General features: G+C 47.8%; 1 protein-coding gene across 6 annotated transcripts in view; it reads right to left on the bottom strand.

Moving 5' to 3' along the window:
- PPFIBP2 (PPFIA binding protein 2) overlaps nucleotides 1-22,564 on the bottom strand; it is a 151,900-nt gene that overhangs the window by 73,031 nt on the left and 56,305 nt on the right. For 2 of the 6 annotated variants that reach the window (XM_061201400.1, XM_061201402.1), the window contains exon 1: nucleotides 13,563-13,772. The exons of the other annotated variants lie outside the window; for them this stretch is intronic. In XM_061201400.1, the coding sequence (XP_061057383.1) occupies nucleotides 13,563-13,610 (48 nt within the window). In that variant the 5' untranslated portion in view covers nucleotides 13,611-13,772. Of the gene's footprint in view, nucleotides 1-13,562; nucleotides 13,773-22,564 lie in introns of those variants that run through there. 6 annotated transcript variants of the gene reach the window in all.

Raw genomic sequence — 22,564 nt, 5'->3', positions numbered from 1 at the left:
CCTGGTCCTTCCATTGTAGCTTGGCCAAGGGATGGCCATATTAGGTCTCTGCAGAGTTCTGGAGGGGGTGCTTGGTGGCACGGATGGGGGCCGTGCAGAATCCCCAGGAGTCTGACTCCTTCACAGCCTGGCTGGCCTCTGCTGGAAGGGCATGCCGTCCACGTGTGCTCTGGTACACTCTCAGGGATGCTGGGTGAAGGCAATATCCCACGGGACCTCCTGTCAGCATGGCACTTCACTGAACATGGGGAAAGAACTGGTTCCAGAACAAACAAGTGGTGTGGAGGAGAGGTCGCATGGGGGTGTCATTTGGTATGTGAGCACGGAGTGTGGGAAAAGCCTAAGGCAGTCAGCTCCCCAGTGAGACAGCTCTGGCCATAGTATTTCCAGGCTGCCTAGTCAAGGGGATCTTATCAAATCCAGAAAACCCACCTCAAGAGAGCCATGGCTGCCAGGCACAGGGGAGATGTCAAAGTCACTAAGGCTATACTTCAAGCTCAGGACCACCACTCTCATACCAAGCTTTTGAGAAACTTGGAAAATGTAGACCTTAAAAAATAAGGACCGGGGGGTCTGGGCAAGATGGCGGAAGAGTAAGACGTGGAGATCACCTTCCTTCCCACAGATACATTAGAAACACATCTACACGGGGAACTGCTCCTACAGAACACCCACTGAATGCTGGCAGAAGACGTCAGACCTCCCAAAAGCCATGTGGATGAAGGCTCTTGGTGCTCCAGCCAGGCATCAGGGCTGTGCCTCTGAGGTGGGAGAGCCAACTTCAGGACACTGGTCCACAAAAGACCTCCCAGCTCCACATAATACCAAACGGCGAAAATCTCTCAGAGAGCTCCATCTCAACATCAAGACCCAGCTTCACTCAATGACCAGCAAGCTACAGTGCTGGACACCCTATGCCAAACAACTAGCAAGACAGGAACACAGCCCCATCCATTAGCAGAGAGGCTGCCTAAAATCATAATAAGGCCACAGACACCCCAAAACACACCACCAGATGTGGATGTGCCCACCAGAAAGACAAGACCCAGCCTCATCCACCAGAACTCAGGCACTAGTCCCCTCCACCAGGAAGCCTACACAACCCATTGAACCAACCTTAGCAACTGGGGACAGATACCAAAAACAATGGGAACTATGAACCTGCAGCCTGTGAAAAGGAGACCCCAAACACAGTAAGATAAGCAAAATGAGAAGACAGAAAAACACACAGCAGATGAAGGAGCAGGGTCAAAACACACCAGACCCAACAAATGAAGAGGAAATAGGCAGTCTACCTGAAAAAGAATTCAGAATAATGATGGTAAAGATGATCCAAAATCTTGGAAATAGAATAGACAAAATGCAAGAAACATTTAACAAGGACGTAGAAGAACTAAAGAGGAACCAAGCAATGATGAAAAACACAATAAATGAAATTAAAAATACTCTAGAAGGGATCAATAGCAGAATAACTGAGGCAGAAGCACGAGTAAGTGACCTGGAAGATAAAATAGTGGAAATAACTGCTGCAGAGCAGAATAAAGAAAAAAGAATGAAAAGAACTGAGGACAGTCTCAGAGATCTCTGGGACAACATTAAACGCACCAACATTCGAATTATAGGGGTCCCAGAAGAAGAAGAGAAAAAGAAAGGGACTGAGAAAATATTTGAAGAGATTATAGTTGAAAACTTCCCTAATATGGGAAAGGAAATAGTTAATCAAGTCCTGGAAGCACAGAGAGTCCCATACAGGATAAATCCAAGGAGAAACATGCCAAGACACATATTAATCAAACTATCAAAAATTAAATATAAAGAAAACATATTAAAAGCAGCAAGGGAAAAACAACAAATAACACACAAGGGAATCCCCATAAGGTTAACAGCTGATCTTTCAGCAGAAACTCTGCAAGCCAGAAGGGAGTGGCAGGATATACTTAAAGTGATGAAGGAGAAAAACCTACAACCAAGATTACTCTACCCAGCAAGGATCTCATTCAGATTTGATGGAGAAATTAAAACCTTTACAGACAAGCAAAAGCTGAGAGAGTTCAGCACCACCAAACCAGCTTTACAACAAATGCTAAAGGAACTTCCCTAGGCAAGAAACACAAGAGAAGGAAAACACCTACAATAACAAACCCAAAACATTTAAGAAAATGGGAATAGAAACATACATATCAATAATTACCTTAGATGTAAATGGATTAAATGCTCCCACCAAAAGACACAGACTGGCTGAATGGAAACAAAAACAAGACCCGTATATATGCTGTCTACAAGAGACCCACTTCAGACCTAGGGACACATACAGACTGAAAGTGAGGGGATGGAAAAAGATATTCCATGCAAATGGAAATCAAAAGAAAGCTGGAGTAGCAATTCTCATATCAGACAAAATAGACTTTAAAATAAAGACTATTACAAGAGACAAAGAAGGACACCATATAATGATCAAGGGATCGATCCAAGAAGAAGATATAACAATTGTAAATATTTATGCACCCAACATAGGAGCACCTCAATACATGAGGCAAATACTAACAGGCATAAAAGGGGAAATCGACAGTAACGCAATCATAGTAGGGGACTTTAACAACCCACTTTCACCAATGGACAGATCATCCAAAATGCAAATAAAGAAGGAAACACAAGCTTTAAATGACACATTAAACAAGATGGATTTTATTGATATTTATAGGACATTCTATCCAAAAACAACAGAATACACATTTTTCTCAAGTGCTCATGGAACATTCTCCAGGATAGATCATATCTTGGGTCACAAATCAAGCCTTGGTAAATTTAAGAAAATTGAAATCGTATCAAGTATCTTTTCTGACCACAATGCTATGAGACTAGATATCAATTACAGGAAAAAATATGTAAAAAATACAAACACATGGAGGCTACACAATACACTACTTAATAACAAAGTGATCACTGAAGAAATCAAAGGGGAAATCAAAAAATACCTAGAAACAAATGACAATGGAGACACAACAACCCAAAACCTATGGGATGCAGTAAAAGCAGTTCTAAGAGGGAAGTTTATAGCAATACAAGCCTACATCAAGAAACAGGAAACATCTCGAATAAACAACCTAACCTTGCACCTAAAGCAATTAGAGAAAGAAGAACAAAAAAAACCCAAAGCTAGCAGAAGGAAAGAAATCATAAAGATCAGATCAGAAATAAATGAAAAAGAAATGAAGGAGACAATAGCAAAGATCAATAAAACTAAAAGCTAGTTCTTTGAGAAGATAAACAAAATTGATAAACCATTAGCCAGACTCATCAAGAGAAAAAGGGAGAAGACTCAAATCAATAGAATTAGAAACGAAAAAGGAGAAGTAACAACTGACACTGCAGAAATACAAACGATCATGAGAGATTACTACAAGCAACTCTATGCCAATAAAATGGACAACCTGGAAGAAATGGATAAATTCTTAGAAATGCACAACCTGCCGAGACTGAACCAGGAAGAAATACAAAATATGAACAGACCAATCACAAGCACTGAAATTGAAACTGTGATTAAAGTCTTCCAACAAACAAAAGTCCAGGACCAGATGGCTTCACAGGCGAATTCTATCAAACATTTAGAGAAGAGCTAACACCTATTCTTCTCAAACTCTTCCAAAATATTGCAGAAGAAGGAACACTCTCCAACTCATTCTACGAGGCCACCATCACCCTGTTACCAAAACCAGACAAAGATGTCAAAAAGAAAGAAAACTACAGGCCAATATCACTGATGAACATAGATGCAAAAATCCTCAACAAAATACTAGCAAACAGAATCCAACAGCACATTAAAAGGATCATACACCATGATCAAGTGGGGTTTATTCCAGGAATGCAAGGATTCTTCAATATATCAAATCAATCAACGTGATACATCATATTAACAAATTGAAGGAGAAAAACCATATGATCATCTCAATAGATGCAGAGAAAGCTTTCGACAAAATTCAACACCCATTTATGATAAAAGCCCTGCAGAAAGTAGGCATAGAGGGAACTTTCCTCAACATAATAAAGGCCATATATGACAAACCCACAGCCAACATTGTCCTCAATGGTGAAAAACTGAAACCATTTCCACTAAGATCAGGAACAAGACAAGGTTGCCCACTCTCACCACTATTATTCAACATAGTTTTGGAAGTGTTAGCCACAGCAATCAGAGAAGAAAAAGAAATAAAAGGAATCCAAATCAGAAAAGAAGAAGTAAAGCTGTCACTGTTTGCAGATGACATGATACTATACATAGAGAATCCTAAAGATGCTACCAGAAAACTACTAGAGCTAATCAATGAATTTGGTAAAGTAGCAGGATACAAAATTAATGCACAGAAATCTCTTGCATTCCTATACACTAATGATGAAAAATCTGAAAGTGAAATTAAGAAAATACTCCCGTTTACCATTGCAACAAAAAGAATAAAATATCTAGGAATAAACCTACCTAAGGAGACAAAAGACCTGTATGCAGAAAATTATAAGACACTGATGAAAGAAATTAAAGATGATACAAATAGATGGAGAGATATACCATGTTCTTGGATTGGAAGAATCAACATAGTGAAAATGACTCTACTACCCAAAGCAATCTACAGATTCAATGCAATCCCTATCAAACTACCACTGGCATTTTTCACAGAACTAGAACAAAAAATTTCACCATTTGTATGGAAACACAAAAGACCCCGAATAGCCAAAGCAATCTTGAGAAAGCAAAACGGAGCTGGAGGAATCAGGCTCCTGGACTTCAGACTATACTATAAAGCTACAGTAATCAAGACAGTTTGGTACTGGCACAAAAACAGAAACATAGATCAATGGAACAGGATAGAAAGCCCAGAGATAAACCCACACACATATGGTCACCTTATCTTTGATAAAGGAGGCAAGCATATACAGTGGAGAAAAGACAGCCTCTTCAATAAGTGGTGCTGGGAAAACTGGACAGGTACATGTAAAAGTATGAAATTAGAACACTCCCTAACACCATACACAAAAATAAACTCAAAATGGATGAAAGACCTAAATGTAAGGCCAGACACTATCAAACTCTTAGAGGAAAATATAGGCAGAACACTCTATGACATAAATCACAGCAAGATCCTTTTTGACCCAGGTCCTAGAGAAATGGAAATAAAAACACAAATAAACAAATGGGACCTAATGAAACTTAAAACCTTTTGCACAGCAAAGGAAACCATAAACAAGACCAAAAGACAACCCTCAGAATGGGAGAAAATATTTGCAAATGAAGCAACTGACAAAGGATTAATCTCCAAAATTTACAAGCAGCTCATGCAGCTCAATATCAAAGAAACAAACAACCCAATCTAAAAATGGGCAGAAGACCTAAATAGACATTTCTCCAAAGAAGATATACAGATTGCCAACAGACACGTGAAAGAATGCTCAACATCATTAATCATTAGAGAAATGCAAATCAAAACTACAATGAGATATCATCTCACACCGGTCAGAATGGCCATCATCAAAAAATCTACAAACAATAAATGCTGGAGAGGGTGTGGAGAAAAGGGAACACTCTTGCACTGTTGGTGGGAACATAAATTGATACAGCCACTATGGAGAACAGTATGGAGGTTCCTTAAAAAACTAAAAATAGAACTACCATACGACCCAGCAATCCCACTACTGGGCATGTACCCTGAGAAAACCATAATTCAAAAAGAGTCATGTACCAAAATGTTCATTGCAGCTCTGTTTACAATAGCCAGGACATGGAAGCAACCTAAGTGTCCATCATCAGATGAATGGATAAAGAAGATGTGGCACATATATACAATGGAATATTACTCAGCCATAAAAAGAAACGAAATGGAGGTATTTGTAATGAGGTGGATGGAGTTAGAGTCTGTCATACAGACTGAAGTAAGCCAGAAAGAGAAAAACAATTACAGTATGCTAACACATATATATGGAATCTAAGAAAAAAAAAAAAAAAGGTCATGAGGAACCTAGTGGCAAGACGGGAATAAAGATGCAGACCTACTAGAGAATGGACTTGAGGATATGGGGAGAGGGAGGGGTAAGATGTGACAGGGTGAGAGAGTGGCATGGACACATATACACTACCAAATGTAAAACAGATAGCTAGTGGGAAGCAGCCACATAGCACAGGGAGATCAGCTCGGTGCTTTGTGACCACCTAGAGGAGTGGGATAGGGAGGGTGGGAGGGAGGGAGACGCAAGAGGGAAGAGATATGGGAACATATGTATATGTATAACTGATTCACTTTGTTATAAAGCAGAAACTAACACACCATTGTAAAGCAATTATACTCCAATAAAGATGTTAAAAAAAAAAAAAAAAAGGACCAAAAAAATTAAAAAGAAGTAGATCATGGAAGCTACAATTCTTATTACATGGCTCAGGTTACCCATCACCAAAGGAAACAAGCAGAATGAATGCAAGCAGGTGCTTGTAAAAAGGAAAACTTCTCCTAGATTTTTTGGTTAAGGAATTTAAGGCCTTTCTGGCAGTTATTACAAAACCACTTTTTCCCAACAAGGAATAGCCAAGCCAATCCACTATCTTTGGCGCAGAGTTAAAGAAGTTTCTTCGAAATGCAGTGTGAGTAGAGTACAGTCAGGTCCTTAGCTACCAGGAGCCCAACAAGAGAGATCCTATCCTGACCTTGACCTTCTTATGCCCTCCACCTCTCTTAGTTGCAATTATATATAAGGGGAGGCTAAGTGTCGCTGGTGGGGTTGTCACTATCAAATGATCCACCCTCAGTGACAAGCAAAGCAAAGTTCATGAACAGCAAATTAAATAGCTTGGTCAACCAATGTTCACATAATTATGTTTCAATCAGTTATTTATTCAATGACTAAATATTCCTGAACACCTACTAGGTGCCAGTCCCTGCCTTGAAAGAGCTCTGTAGTCTTACAGTGAGATGGGATAAGTACTGTCATAGAGTTAGTTGTATGTAAGCCAGCAGCAGTGGCATAGGGGAGGGACAAATCGATTATGCCTTCAAGGGAGAGGAGAGGCTTCACAGTGGAGTCCCCACTTGAAAGACTGAGTCTTGAAAGCTATGAAGGAATTCCCCCAGAAGAATAGAGAACAGCATCTTTGGAAAGAGTCTTCCTGATACAGATAGGCTACCCATGAAGCCACAATCGCCACCCTTCAGATATTCTGGTTTCCCAGAACTAACACAGAAAACAAAGAATATCTTGACAGTCTATCTATAAGCTTTCCAACCAAGGGGCTGGTGTGATGCACATGAAGGCTCCTAACTGATCATCCTGGGAAGCAGGATTTGGAGGCGAGAGAAATGCATTTGATTCACCAAGATCTTGTTCCAAGATTATAGCTTTGCATAAGCTTAGTCCTTGCTAAATTCTCTTGATCAGCTGGCTGGATGCTTAAGGAACCTTCACAGCACTTGACTGTAGGAGAAGTGGTATTTACAAGTGTGCTGGTATCTTGTGAAGGGAGTATACTAAAGCCAGGAGCAGAGTAAAAACAGGAGGCTCTTTGAGTGGTGCTCTTTCCTCATCTTGACAACTGCAAGAGACACACTGACTCATGATTCTTAAAAATACCTGTCGGAGACAGAGGGGCAGCATCAGGTGCCAGAGTTGGGGATGGAGGAGCAACTGTGACTGTTTCAGCTCACCTGGAGGCATTAGAAGTAAACTGCCTGACGCATCTTGGCTTCTCAGATAGAAGGTCCAGGCATTTCATCAATCAAATAGCATAAGAGAAAGATCCATAGGTGGAAAATGTGGGATTAGGTAAGGGCCAAAGAGAGGAGCTGGTCCTTTGGTCACAAGAATTTCATTAAACCTACAAGACGCCCAAATGGGAATGAATTCCAAGGAAAATGGATGGGAAACGTTGCTTGGGAACTAGAGGCAATAAGAACATTATAGAAGGACTTTGAAAGCTTTCTCAGGAACAAAGCCAATGTGAAGTGGGTTTGGGAGTGACCAGGAAGGAGTAGAGATGTTGAGTTTTCAGCCTGCTCTTGATTTCAAGATTCCTGATGGTGAAAGGAGGGTAAGTTCTATAAGGCAGCATGGAGAGACAAGTACATGGTCAGAGACAGTTTTGTTTTTCTCTAAGAATCAAGGAGAAGCATTTTCTGCCAAGGACAGGGGACAAGGAGGCAGGGCAGAGTAAAGAGAAGAAACCATCGGAGAACAACAGGACGTAGAATAGCATTGGATCAGGAGGACAGGATACTGGGATAGCCTTGGTGGAGAGAAGGGACTCTTGACCCATGAAACCAAAGGAAGTTGAAAAATGATGGCTGTGGGGACTTCCCTGGGGGCGCAGTGGATAAGAATCCGCCTGCCAATGCAGGGGACATGGGTTCGAGCCCTGGTCCAGGAAGATCCCACATGCCGCAGAGCAACTAAGCCCGTGCACCACAACTACTGATCCTGCGCTCTAGAGCCCATGAGCCACAACTACTGAGCCCGCGTGCCACAGCTACTGAAGCCCACGCGCCTAGAGCCTGTGCCCCGCAACAAAAGAAGCCACCGCAATGAGAAACCCATGCACCACAGCAAAGAGTAGCCCCCCCCTCGCAGCAACGAGAAAGCCCGCGCACAGCAACGAAGACCCAAAGCAGCCAAAAATAAATAAATTTATAAGAAAAAAAAATAGGTTTTTCATATTCCTTTTTTAAAAAAAAGAAAAATGATGGCTGTGAACACTGTTACCTTTTGTGGTGGTGGGGAGGGAAGATGAGTTCATCTACGTGTGGTTAATTTTTTTCAATGAAGTAGGTGGTGACATCAGTTGAGAGGGGAGTATAAGGTTGGGGACGAATGGAAAAGTGTGAAAGAGCTGATACAGGGATGGGGGAGGGAAGAATGCAGGGATGAGTCAAGGGACACCCCCCTCCACCCCAAGTGCTGATGCCAGTTCACAGAACTACCAACGGCTGTGCTGCTCTGGAGTACCCACCCCAAGCTATTCAGCAAATGACCCTGGTGTGATGCCCCTTTGCTAAACCCTGCTGGGAAAGAGGCATGAGGGCCTCTCCAAATAGCTGGCAGACAGGAGTCACAGATGGCAAAATTCTAGCTCCTAAATTATGCTGGGGAATATGATGGGTGGACATTTTGGGTGCACTGGCTAAAAATGGGATGTACCCTTAGGAAACTGGGGACAGCTAGAACCCTTGAGTAACCATACCCACTGTCATCCTCCTCCTGGTCTTGAAAAACCTCTCTGCCCAGAATCAAGTTTGGGCACATGGCTCTAGAGTAACCAGAGGCTGTCAGTTGTGGCCGAGGTCATCGTCACCATGACATCTATGAAGCATTTTCTAAGCACTTTACATATATTGAATTATTTATCCATATTTTACAATCAAGAAAATTGAGGCCCAGGGAGAGTAAATCAATTGTCCAAGGCCACACAGAGCTGAGATATGAACCCAAGGAGTTGGATACAGGATCCGCGTTCTTAGCCAGTAGGAGCAGCTTTCACAGAAGGTACTGCCTACTTCAACCTTAACTGCGCTCTGACTTGAGTGCAAGGCAAGTCAATGTCTGGGGCCAGGATGTCTTTGCAGCTCTCCTGGCCCAAGTGGCCAGGCTACTGGATCAACCGTTTGAGCACCAGATGACACAGAATAAAGTCTCACGTTAGCAGTTTGAGTTCATCCCACACTGTCCTACAGAACCCCAAGCCAATTGCATGGGGGAGCCATGATGATTCCGTTTTTGTTTTTTTCTTAGGGGGTGGGGGTGGGGTGGACGGGGCTGTGACTGGCTTGGAATTTGGCTCCAACACAGAGCCCCAGAAGCCAGCAGCAGTGTGAAGATGCTGACAGTGCTGGGATTTCTGTTCCTGGGAAAATAAACTCCTGCTCAGAGGGCAGCGGGTGGACTCCACAGACCCTGCTTGTTGCTATTTTAAGAGGCTCTTTCAGGACTATGTGGGTTGGAGCCACTGATCTCAAAGCAGGGCAGGTGTGAGCTGTTTGCAAGTCAGTCAGGAACTGAAGAGCTGAGGGGCGGAGACCCTCTGGATGCTTGTGGTAGGAGATTACCTTGTCCCAGGGATCTGTCTGTTGGGGAAGGCACTGGAGGACCAGCCCTGGTCAGCCTTCTCTCAGCAGCCACTGGGGCCTCTGGCTACTCATGGTGGGCCAGGTCCCAGCTGTCTCCTGTACGTCTTTGCTTTGAGACCTTGACCTGGAATGTGGAAAGGGGCCTAAGCTGAAGGAATGATGGCCTGAGACGCACTCCTAAGAGAGAAGCAAACTGGTCCCATCTGTTTCTCTTTCAATATCCCCCTTCCTGGTAATGGCCAATAGCAGTTAACTTTTATTGAATGTTCCCTATGTGCATGGTACTCTGCTAAGCATTTAACATACATTATCTTACTTGATCCTCATAAAACCTGTATGTGGCTGGCACGATTACCTTCCTTATTTTATAGATGAAGAAATCCGGGATTTGAGGTAATATGCCTAAGATCACATAGCTAGTAAGTGTGGCAAAGCCAAGAGCCCAACCCAGGCTTTACTTCAAACTGCATGTTCTTAGCTAAAACAGTACGCAGTATCCCATCCCCCAAAGGCCACGAGACAGTGTCTCTTTTCTCACCAAATGCTTCCCCTCTAGCTTTGGGCCTTCTTAGCCATAGGCATCTCCCTTACTGTCCCAAAATTCAAAGACTGTCTTGCTCCGAGGCCTTGACCTCTTGGACTGGTCCAAGGGCTCCCAGCCTCCTACAAGGTCACACCTCATCCAGGCCCCTCTTCTGCTGGAACCACCCCCTGTGTGTGGGAACATGAAAGAAACAGCATGTTTCCACCTTCAAAAACCTGGGCTAAGAGAAACCTGCTCTCCAAGCCACCCCAGCTTGAGGAAGCACGTGGGAAGGGGGTGGGTGAGCCAGGCAGATGGAAAGTACTGGGCACCCAGGCTGGAGTCCACTGCATGCAATACAGCGATGAGGTCAGCAAAGGACTGATGGAAAAGGAGAGCCTAGATGGAGTCAGATGAAGTGGGTGGGAATTAGGAGGAGGACATGGAGGTAGAAGCTCAGAAAAGGCAGGGACTACATGTGGGAGCTCATCAGATACAAATAGATGAAATTAAAATAAATATAAATAGATATAAATGATGAAACTAAAAAGGTAAGTTGAGGCCAGGTTAAAAAAATGTCTTAAAAGCCAAGCAGGCAGAAAAGCCTCGGCTTTCTCGTCCAGACTAAGGGCAAGTCCTGGGGCTTACGATCAAGGTCAAAGGATGAAAAGGGATTTTTTTTTTTTAAAGGGGATTTTAAAAACAATCTGGCAGTTGTGTTTCAGGTAGAGAATAGGAAAGATACTGATTATACTGCCTATGACATATCCAATACTTTGTGGTTTTTTTTTTTTTTTTTTTTTTTAAATGCTCCTTAAAAGTAGAAGAAAAATATGTTTTGCTATGAGTCTTTCCCAGGGGGTCTGAAGTCTCCTCACTTAGCGCTTCTCTCAGCAGACTTCCAACCATCCAAAAGGGTCAGAGCTCACAGCCTGGGTCTCAGGACTGAAAGGACCTTCTTACATTGCCTCGCATGCAGAATTAATTCCTCCACAGACAGAACTTCTGCACAAGGTGCAAAGGTACAACATCTGTCCCAGCGGCTGGGACATGGCACCTACAATCCCAGGCACATCGCGGCTGTAAGACCTCCTGGTTAAAAAGCTTCAGTTGGATACAAGAAAATAAAGAATAAGGGATGGGAAGCGCACTTCTCACCTATTTCCTCCAAAACCTTTTCAATGAGGCTTTTTCAATTCTTAAGACAATGGGTGTGAACCTTTACCAAAATGTCTGGTCACCTCAGCATGCCTCTGGTGACTGCAATGCCCCCCATTCCAAAGCTGGGATGGGGCTGAGCACAAACAGGATTTCTGCTGGGTTCTAAACCCATAATTTTCTACCTATTTGGCCGTAGGAATGAGGAAAGAGAACTGGACTGGGAGACAGAGAGCAGGGTTCAAGATCAGGCTGCACCACTTATAGCCAAAACACTGATAGCTATGAGGTTCCTAGCCTTTCTTGGGCTTTTTTAAATGAGGGGTTTGTACTAGTTGATCCCAACAAGCCCTCGAGCTCTCTAATTTGGTTCATTTGCCTCACTTTTCGTGACACAGCTTACCATACACCATATCACAGCTAGAGTAATTTTCATAAAATACAAATTAGATCCCCCAATGTATCTCATGCCACTTCCCTGCTACAAGTCTCCCATTATACAAACGATGTCGCCCACAACCCTTATGGTGGCCTTCTCGGTCCTGTGTGATCCGGAACCCACCCACAGCTCCCGACCATCACCAAGCTCAGACGTGTTCTTCACCCCATTTTCCACCTGACTCACTCCTACTTCTCCTTCAGTTTTCAATGAAGTGTTACTTCGTCAAAGAGGGCCCCTGACCACTCCTTCTCAATCAGTAACAGCCCTTGATGATGGCAATCAAGAGTTCCTCTTCTTGGCTGTATTTATCAACTTGTAAATTTCAGGCTTACTTCCTGGGACTGTTTAACTGCCATCTCCCAAGCAGTAGATGGGAGATCCACAAGAGCAGAGACTGGTTCTACTTTGTGCTCACCACTGGACACCCAGTACCCAGAACTCGATAAATATTTGCTGAGCGAGAGGTGCAGAGGGCGCACACAAAAGCAGGCCCAGGTTTGGGGCGCTGGGGTCGGGGACCTTCCGAGCTGGACACTTCCTGGCCCTCCTGTTCTTCTACAGTTACAATGTCAGATCTCTTATCTGTCAGCTGCTTTTGCCCTTCCTGCCTCTGAAAACATTCAGCCTCAGTGTGAAAACAGATGGATACCCATCTTTGCAGCTCAAAGACGGTGACAAAAGAGCGAGCCTGGGAGGTTCTGTGAGTGTGGCTGCTACTCCAGCCCCCAGCACGCACCCACTGCTGCTCACCCCACACTCTCACGCTCACCCCCTACAGAGTCGGCAGGAACGACTTGCAATGCCAGCCCTCGGCCTCTGAGAAACATGCAGAAGAGGACTTCCGAGAGCCTCCCCCCCCCCCGACCCCCGCAAACACAGCAGCTCCTTCGGCTGACAGCAGACTGACTAATCTCCACACCAGATAACTTCCGAGCAGAGGAGAAGCCCAACAACTTCTGAATCCAGTGCGTTTGAAAGGCAGCGGCTTCTCCTCCGCATCCTCACACCAAAAAGTGGTGGGCACCTTCTTCTGGTCACGGTGTTTGGAGCCTCCAACTGTTCACGTGCCAAAGTTAAAATAACGAACTTTCCTCACTTCATTCTTGCCTTTCTGCACAGAGGCTCATTCACTAGAATGTCAGAGGAGAAACAAAGACAGCTGACTGTTTTCTCCCCTAGTGTCTATAATTAGATTCTCATGGAGAACTTGGCCACCACGGGGCTTCGCCGGACAAATACCTCCCCCCTCCACACACACACACACACACACACACACACACACACACACACACAGTCTCTCTCCTCACTCATCTCCACGCAGACCCAGACAAAGCAGCCAGTCACTTACCCTCTTCAGCCACGCGAAATGCTTGTAAACATCAATGTCCCCATCCATGCTGGGCACCCATGTCAGCAGTTAGATTCCTTGGTTGAAAAAGCCCTTTTTCTGGCCAGAGACCAAATTCTCTCCTCTTCCTTGCTTCTGCCCCCTCCCCCTCAGGAACGTCAAGCTGTGTTCAAATTTCCCCACGTCCCTGGCCTGTGTCCGGCAGCCTTTCCCTAAACAGTTTCAGAGACACAGTGGCTCAGACCAGACCGTGCTGCTCCTGTATCCACCTCCCACGCCCCACCCCCCACCCCCCGGACACACACAGGCATTAGCTCTGGGACACAGAGCCTGCAGAGCAGGGGAACCTAGCAGAAGGGGGGGAAAAAGACAGACTTGGACAGGAATTGTAAACACACACACACACACACACACAGACACACACACACAGGGGAACATTCTTTTCAGTGATAATACCAGAGCCTGCCAGAGGGAAACAATCCTGAAGAAAATTCCTCGTCTGGCTTCCCCCTTCTGGAGTGGCTGGAACTCATTAGGGAGAGACCCCGGTTTCCTGTCTCAGCTCCACTCTGCATTTACCCACAGGCTCCCAGCTGCTCTCAGTTTATTTGGGACTGGGGAGAAGACTAAAAATAAGCGCTGCTCTTGGAGGAATTGCTGGTTCCCACACACAGCCTGACTCCCACCCAGCAGCCCACGCCTACCCCTTTTCCTCCAGGCTGTTGTCGGGCTGTGCCCTGAGGGAAGCCAGTCGTTTCCAAATAAGAACAAATTCAGAACCAGCTCCAGTCTGGGTTCTTGGCCCTGCTGGGGGTTTGCCGTCCTGGGCACTGGGGGCACCGCCCGGTGCTGCAGCCTTGGAGACCTCTGCTGCCAGCCATCACCACAGGGCTCCCCGGGGCCGCATTCTGCACGGGAACAGACGGGGCAGAGCTTCTGTCAAGTGCCTGCCTCGCTGGCTGTCCCCCAGCCCAGACTAGCTGCTTCACAAGCCAGGTGAGGCCACCTCACGTGTGTCCGTGAGATCTAGGGAGCACACTGGTGGGAGCCTTGGGAAGGCAGCAGGCTGAGAAGACAGGGAGCTGCATCTGCCTTCTTACTGGCAGGTCACATGCTGGCTTGCCAGGGTGGTCTGTCCAGCATTCCCCACAGGCTGCTCCCCACTTCCTCACATTCCCACCTCCTCTGAGAGCTCCCCCTAAAAACAGCTTTTCTCCCTTGCCCAGCCCTCAACGTGTGGCCCTCAGCTATGACTGGTTATGAAAGCAGTCTTTGATGTGGGTGCAATGGGAACTGTGGTTACATGCAAGGCCTCTGAGCTCTGCTGCCCGAAATGACTTGCAGACACACATCCTGTGACTGCGTGGGCCTTCCCGGCGCCCTTGGGGGTCACCAGGGGGTTTCCTGGCGCTCCCACCTGAAGAGAGGGCTCTGCCGGCTGTTGGCATGCTGCTGAGCACGGCATCTACGCTGTCCACAGCCCAGAAGCAGGGCCCGAGGACAAGGCAGAAAACACACACAGTCCCCGGCAGGCTGGCCCAGTCCACACAGAACGCAGAGGCGGCAGGAAGAGGGCTGTGGCCAGCAGCTGGCAGGAGGGGAGGGGTAAATTCCTGGAGGCACACCCAGATCAGAGGCCAGAAAGGAAAAGCAGGCTCAGCTGCCCATGCCCTGAGCTCTAGAGCCTTCTTCTGGCCTCTGGCCCAGTTCCAGAGTGCAGCCCGGGCCTCACTCACCAAGGTTCCCTGCCCAGAACTAGGATAGGATGTGTTAGTCAAGGTCTCTAAGGCTGCAGGGGTGGGTAGGCCGTTTTACCTTTTTCTGTCTAAAAACCTGGGAAAGTCAAGTGAAGAATTCATTTGGTCAACACACGTTTGCCCAGCATCCAAGGCAACTGAAACCAACTTCTTGCCCTGGGCAAAGAACTTCCACACAGTACATGATAAAGGTGTTCCTGGGGCTCCGGGGAGGAAGAGGCAAGACAGCTGACTTGGGGGCTGTATGGGGAGAGGCCTGCCCACCCTTGGAGGGGGGATCAGTGTCCTCTGGTAGGTTCTGGTGTGAGAGGAGGAAAGAGGGGACCAGGCGGCAACATGGCTGCCTCCCAGCCTCGCTGACTCCGACCTGCCTCTGGGGAAGCTGGCTCCCCGGCACCCACCCCCCTCCCCGTGTTACCACCTGCCCTGCGGCACTGAACCACACCTGTTTACACGTCTGTCCGCTTCACCAGATGGGAGCACATGTGTGAGCCCTGATGCACGGCTCTGATTTCTACGCCTAGCACGATTCCTAGCACACAGTAAGAACCTGAACGTTCTCCGCGTGAAAGAGTGAGGCTCAAATGGTGAGACTGGAAAGATAAGCCTGAAACTCTATGTGGAGAAAACGAGTTTCCCCAGGGTAAAGATGCTCGACTCAGAGAGGAAAAGACAGAGCCAGCTTCATCTATTAGCTCAACTCATGTGTGATGAATGGGGGTGGGAAGTGAGAAGGGGAGAAAGGGAAAGGAGAGGAAGGAAGGAGGGAGGGAGGGAGGGAATCCAGACAAGCTGCAGCTAAATTCTTGACATATTTTTACAGTATCCTCAAGTAGCAATTCTTACCTCAGTCTTTTTTTTTTTTTTGAAACCCCAAAGTATACTGCACTTCAACTCAGAATCCACAAAATAGCACTCCAAAGGCCTAGAAGCAAACCCATGGCTGCAGCCCCTCACTCAGAAGGCCATCCCAGCCAGGGGCTCCTCACCGTAGGCCACAGAGGGGCTTCGGAGGATCAGACAGGCCCTTGCGTACGTTCATAAAATGTATATAAAGCACTATTTGGTAGGAATAAATCACTATTTCTCTGAAATAGTTTTCATCAGGTCATCAAAATGATCCATGACTCCCAAAAGATTGAAAGCCTGGGTTTTATCTGGTCTAAGTAGTTACTCAGAAAGATTTAGGCTGCCCTTATTAAGGCAGGATGGGGGTGGTCCTACTTCTATAGTACTGCCCTGTGAGGTAGAGTCTCAGGGACTCCCTGGATCCATCACTAAAGAGAGACGTTTTCAGGAGCCACATAGGGTACATCAATAGGAGTCATTACAGTGACCCTATGGCCCTCGGAGCCTTCCCAAAAGCAACTCACATCGACCAGACTCAACTCACTACTGTCTGGAACAGGAGGCAGCCAGCTGAGGGCAAAGGGCAGGCAACTGAGCATTTGGGGAGCAAAAGCACAGCTAAGAGACCACAGTGGTCAGGGGAACTCATATAGACTGCCCTCCTCCTCATCCCTGGGTCCAGGAGGGGAACCCAAGAAAGTCACTTATCTGGCCGGAATCCCATGTATGCGTGGGAATGACTGGGGATGGAGTTCCTGAGATTTTGCTCCTCCTGCCAGCTACCAGGAGTCAGCAGCATCTAACTGGGCACAACTGTGGACTGAGAAGGGGTCACGTGCTATTCCGCTGACCTCTCACCTGCATCCTGAGCTCCAGCTCAGCCCTGAGCCTTGGCCTCTGGGCCACGGTGCCAGGTGCCAGGACGGACCTAGTAAGTCAGACAGGCTTGTGCCCTTCAACAGGTGCGTTGCACTGTGGGCCTGCCTCTTGGGAGAGGGAGGGGAGGAGAGGGAAGAGCTAGCCTGAGGACACGGCTCCTCGGGGCTGGCAAGCAAGTCCTGCTTGTGAAACAGGCATCCTGGCCACCACAGCCCAGGTCCCCAGGGTGTCCAAGCATAAAGACCCACCTCCAAAACGAGTTAGCAGAAGGGGCGGCACACTGCCTGTAAAGGGCCAGATGGCAAATGATTTAGGTTTTGTGGGCCATATGGTTTGTGACAGTCGACTCCCATTTGTAGCGCAAAAGCAGCCACAGCCAATGTGGAAAGCAATGAGGGTAGCTGTGTTCCAGCAACACTTTTTTTTGTGAACGCTAAGTTTTATATCATGTTCACATCACAAAATCGTCTTCTTGTGATTTCTCAATCACTGAAAAACATAAAAGTTATGCTTAGCTCACAGGGAATAAGAAATAGGCAGCAGGCCAAATACAGGTCATAGATTGCTGACCCTGGGGTGAGGATGATGCTTCTCTATCTTTAGTGAATCACCAGGGCTAGAGGGCTTTCCTGTGAAAATGCAGACTCGGACCCAGCAGGTTGGGAATGGGGCCCGAGATTGTGCATCACGAACGAGCTTCCAAGTGATGCTCATCCTGCTGGTCTCAGGACCATATCTGAGGAGTAAGAGGTTAGGAGACTACTTTCGGAGGGTAGTGTACTGAGCAGTCTGCCTGGAAGTATGACTCCTCTGGAGCCTCCCTACCTGCTAGCGGGTGCCTGAAAGGGAAGGAGGCCCGGTGGCGTGCTGGCAAGCCCTCTTTGCGGGCGGAGGGTTGGGGGGCGTCCACATGCTCAGATCTCAGGTCATGCTAACCAGGCAACATTGCCCACCATGTCCCCTGGGCCTGAAGCAGGAAATTTAGTGGGGAAGGATTTATTTGCTCTTTCACCAGTGTTTGCACATTCTTGATCATTTATAAACATTGGTTCTGAGGGACTGAAACAGTCTCAAGTCAAGTCTGAAAGAAGCCAGATCTCTGGAATTTAGTAAGGTACAATTTACTTGGACGGCAGGGAGAAACCCAAAATCCAGGAAAATTAAAACTGCTAAGTTTGCAGTGGCTGAAGGCCCCCAATCTGGGGTGCTGTGACAGGAAAAAAACGTATACAAAATTCCCCAAGGTACAAGAGACTTCTCTAGGGCAGGGCCTGACAGACGCAGGGTCAGGAAATGGAGAGGCCACCCTAATTAATAGCGCACCAGCAAAAGGCACTGGAATTAAAGGTGTTTGGAGAGATCTTCTCGCCTTTGACAATGGAAGGTCAAGTCTACGCTCCCAGGACCGGCCCTCATCCCTCTGGTCTCCTTCCCCCGCCACAAACAGTGGAGGCCTCCCATGCCTACCCTTTGTCCACTGGGTTCCAAGGAAAATAATTCTTTTTGCCAGCTGACTCAGGTACCCTGTCCAGCGGCTTCGTTAATGAGAGGAACTTATGTCCTCTAAGCGTTGGGAGGGGGTTGGGGGGAGGCAGCTATTTTCTCATGTAAAGCCCATACCTTCTTCCTTGGACTTTTAGACTTTCCAGCATTTGTCCCTGACTCCCACCTAGTGGCTTCTTCCAGTATTGCACAGGGACAAAGAGCCTCCCCACAACCAGCATACCAGCCTAGCAGGAGTCCCTTGGGAGAGAAGCACAGGAAAGAAACGCTGACACCTACAACTCTCAAGTTCACACCTATAGTGGGGAGGGCAAGAAACACGCACTGGAAATTGGCTCACATAGGCTTCACTTATTTTTTTTTTTTTTTGAAAAACAATCACCAAATTTCCCCTCTTCTAACATCCAGAAAGCCAAGATTTCCCTATAAAACTCCTGTAACTTTTCAAAATGATGTTTCCACACAAATACCCCACCCATCTCTTGCTCCTGGCCCCGAGCGGAGAACAGAGCTACAGAGACGAATCGCAGGGCACGAGAAACTCAAGCTCACGGTTTATAATTCGTAAAACAGCTTCTCCCCACCTTTTTTTTTTGTAACTCCTCTGGCTTTTCAATACGGTGAGCAGATTTGCTTCTCTGGCCGGAATGAAAGACTGCAGGCTGAATCTGGCGGGAACGTCGGGGCTTTGTTTGAGGGGCCGGGAGCTGAAGGAGCCGCCATCTGTGACACGGTGGCTGGGCTGACGACGGGGGTGGCCGTGCACCCTCCTGGGCTGGTCTTTTTGTTTCTGGGGAGACTGCTTAAGAAGGTAGCTGAGGGCACGCGAACATCTGACGGACAGACTGACACAGGGCAGCACACACCCCAGAGGGGCCTTACTTCCCCAGACCAGCCAGGCCCAGAGGAAGCTGCCGATTCAGGGCCTCCCATTTCACGGCTCCAGGGATGACCAGAGATGACGGCCTCGGCCGAGCCCCGACATGGGGCAGCTGTGCCTAGAGGGGCTCCCTAACCTGTCTCCACTTTGCAAACCTAAACATCTAGAGTGAGGAAGGCAGGGGCTGGTGGCTACCAGGGGGCCGCTCTGTAGCCTTTAAACCGCAGGACTGGAATGCGTGGCCGGATCCTGCAGACAGGCTGTCAGACCAGCTCTCATTTCCAGCAGGGAAACTGAGTCCCAGAGGAGGGAAAAGAGGTCCACCCGTGGCCACATGCGAGTGGCAGAGAGCCGGCCTTTTGCCTCATCCCATACCGCCTCACCCTGGTTTGCTCCCCTCCACCTGCCCAAGCATGCTGACCAGGACACCTGCACCCTGGCTGAGGAGAGCATGGGCCCTCTGGGAGGCCACACCGACTCCACGAACGCTGCTTCCAGAGGGCGGCACAGAGAACAGCCCCTCTGGAGGGTCTCTGCCAAGCCCCCCCCGCCCTGGAGCCCGGGCTCTGCCCTGACTTGCCCGCACTCCGCTGCTGCTGGGCTTACCTGCCTTTCTTCAGACTTCACCTTCAGCCCCCGAGGCCTCAGGTCTTCACCAAAAATCTCCCTGACCCACATCCGAAGTAATGAAACAGTGGAACAGACTGATGCCTTGCAGATGACGAATGCGTGTGCCCGACTATTAGAGAAGGTCCCAGAGCTGCTCCATCTGGAGACCCAGCCGGCTCTGGTATCACTCGGGCATCTCCCAGGAACCTGGGTCACCTGCCCACTCCACCCCCCCCCCACTAGCTGGCTATTTCCCCAGCCCTGCAGGGCCCACTGGAAGCTGGCTGACTAGCCCTTTACGGGTGCCACTCTCCCTGAGGGCTTCATCCCCCAGGTCACCACAGGCCTAGGGGGCAGCTGCAGGGAGAGGAACGAGGTGGCCCCTTTCTGGAACTCAGCTCCATTCCCATCACAGCAGAGATGCTGCAGCCTTCCAGCCTGGGCCTCAGCTTCATCCTCTACGAGTCCTGACCCTGAGCTCGGCCCCATCTGCCAACCATGAAAGAGGCTCACACTCTTCTGCTATCACAGGACAGCCTCACTGATGCTTCTCTGCTGGCCAGGCTCCGTGATCCCTGCTCGCCTTGGTCTCCAGGAACCTTTCCTATACAAGAGCCCCATCCGAAGCGCCTTGGCACTCCACCAACTTTCTGAGGCTAAGCCCAGAGTTCAGATACTGAAACTGTGCCCCATAGAGTTAACAGAAGCTGATAATAGAAATGACTGAACTTGTCTTATAGAACAACAGATAAGGGAACAGCTTGCTAAAACCCCTTTGCTTGTAAATTGCCTTCATTAAGTTCACTTGTTTTTTTCTTTCTGTTTTCCTCCCTTTAATTGCATACCATCCCAGCTTCACGCAGCCCAGCTGTTTTACAGGAATTTGGAGTCAGCTCCTGCCCAGTGTGAGCCGGCCAGGGACCGGTTGGCACCACCCTAAAACTGGGCCTGCGCAGATGTCTAATGAATGGCCTTCTGACATCAAAGGACTGGAAAACTCCACCCTCAGATGATGCTAAGGGCCTCCATCTGGAATACGCAGAAGCATTAACCCAGATGCACCTGCGCAGAACACCGATTTCCTCACTTTTTCCCTACTTCCAATCACCTCTGCCCTAAGACCACCCTCTTATCCCATAAACACTCCAACCCCCTCGCCTTCAGCGAGGCAGATCTGAGACATATTCTCCTGTCTTCTCACTTGGCTGCCTTGTGAATAAACTCTTGGCTGTAAACCACAGCATCTCAGCATTTGGCCTGCTGTGCATCAGGCAAACAGACCTGGATGGGTAACAGTTCTGCTCCTAGAACAGGGGGATCCAGGCCCTTTGTTCCTTTCTTCATTGAAGTCCCAGAGGGACCCCAGCTTAGAGAGCCCCGCACATACCCTTCTAGGCCTGAAGCCCACCTTTCCTCATTCTGTTAGGGGCCAAGGAAGGGAGGGCCCTGTTTTAGGCCCCAAAGCTCTGGGAACTTGCCCACCACCGAGCACCACTGAATCCTGGGCAGTTCTGTCCCATTGACACTTGTGTCCTTAGGATGAGCCTGGCTTGTTTATAACTATTCCCAGGCCGAGAATCCCTGCTGCTGCCAGCCAGTCTGTGTCCAGCCCTGCCAGCACCCAGCAAGGAGGAACCAGCCCCACTGTAAAGAAACAGCTGCCCACACACGGGCTTTCTGACCACGATGCACTAGGGACCACAGCTCCCTCACCGTTTAAGACATAAGGGCGGGGGCCCAGGACTAGTCCGCTATGTGTTCGACCCGCCAACCGCTTCCCCACATCCACTGCGGCCTCTTCAGCAGCCCCTATTTCTGTGTGCTACAGCTGCCAGTATCTGTGACTGAAGATCCCAGGTACAGTTACTGTTGAACGGTAACAGGAGACCACGATTCCTACCCTCTCACCCCAGCTAATTATTGGCCCTTGGGTGGAGACCTGACCCAAGGGCAGCTAATCCAATGCAACAACTTCTAGAAAAATCTCTCCAAGGCAAGCATTCCCCCTACCATTGTAAACGGACCCCGAAACAGATCTGCAAATCTGAATGCAAGCTGTTTTCTGCAATGCATCTTGCAAAACCAACCACAGCTGAGCATAAACGACAATCTTTAATTTCTATTTCTTTTGCAATTAACATTTCTTCATAGACCCGGAGCGCTTGGCTCAAAAATTATGAGTTAAGCCAATGAGATTCTTTCCTTCAGGGGTTAACACACACACACACACACACACAGAAAATATGAAAAGAACTTGTCAGTCAACAAGAATAAAAGGCCATTTATTTCCCCCCCTCCATCATGGTTCCTTCCCAACAGACACCCCCCTCCCATTATGATCAGTGAAAACACCAACACTGGTTCCCCAGCCTCCCTGGCAGCTAGGGTATGCACATGCAAACAAATCCTGACCATTGGGACCATATGAGAAGCTGGGGGGTTTCAGAGAAATCTTCTTCCCCAGTTTTATAAAAAGAGGACATATCTACCTCTGGACACAGCTGTGTGTGTGTGAGGACAGGCTG

This window comes from Eubalaena glacialis, chromosome 10 (genome assembly GCF_028564815.1).
Source record: "Eubalaena glacialis isolate mEubGla1 chromosome 10, mEubGla1.1.hap2.+ XY, whole genome shotgun sequence".
NCBI classification, from domain to species: domain Eukaryota; kingdom Metazoa; phylum Chordata; class Mammalia; order Artiodactyla; family Balaenidae; genus Eubalaena; species Eubalaena glacialis.
The sequence above is the reverse complement of the archived record's forward strand: the minus strand, read 5'-3'. Positions and strand labels throughout refer to the sequence as shown.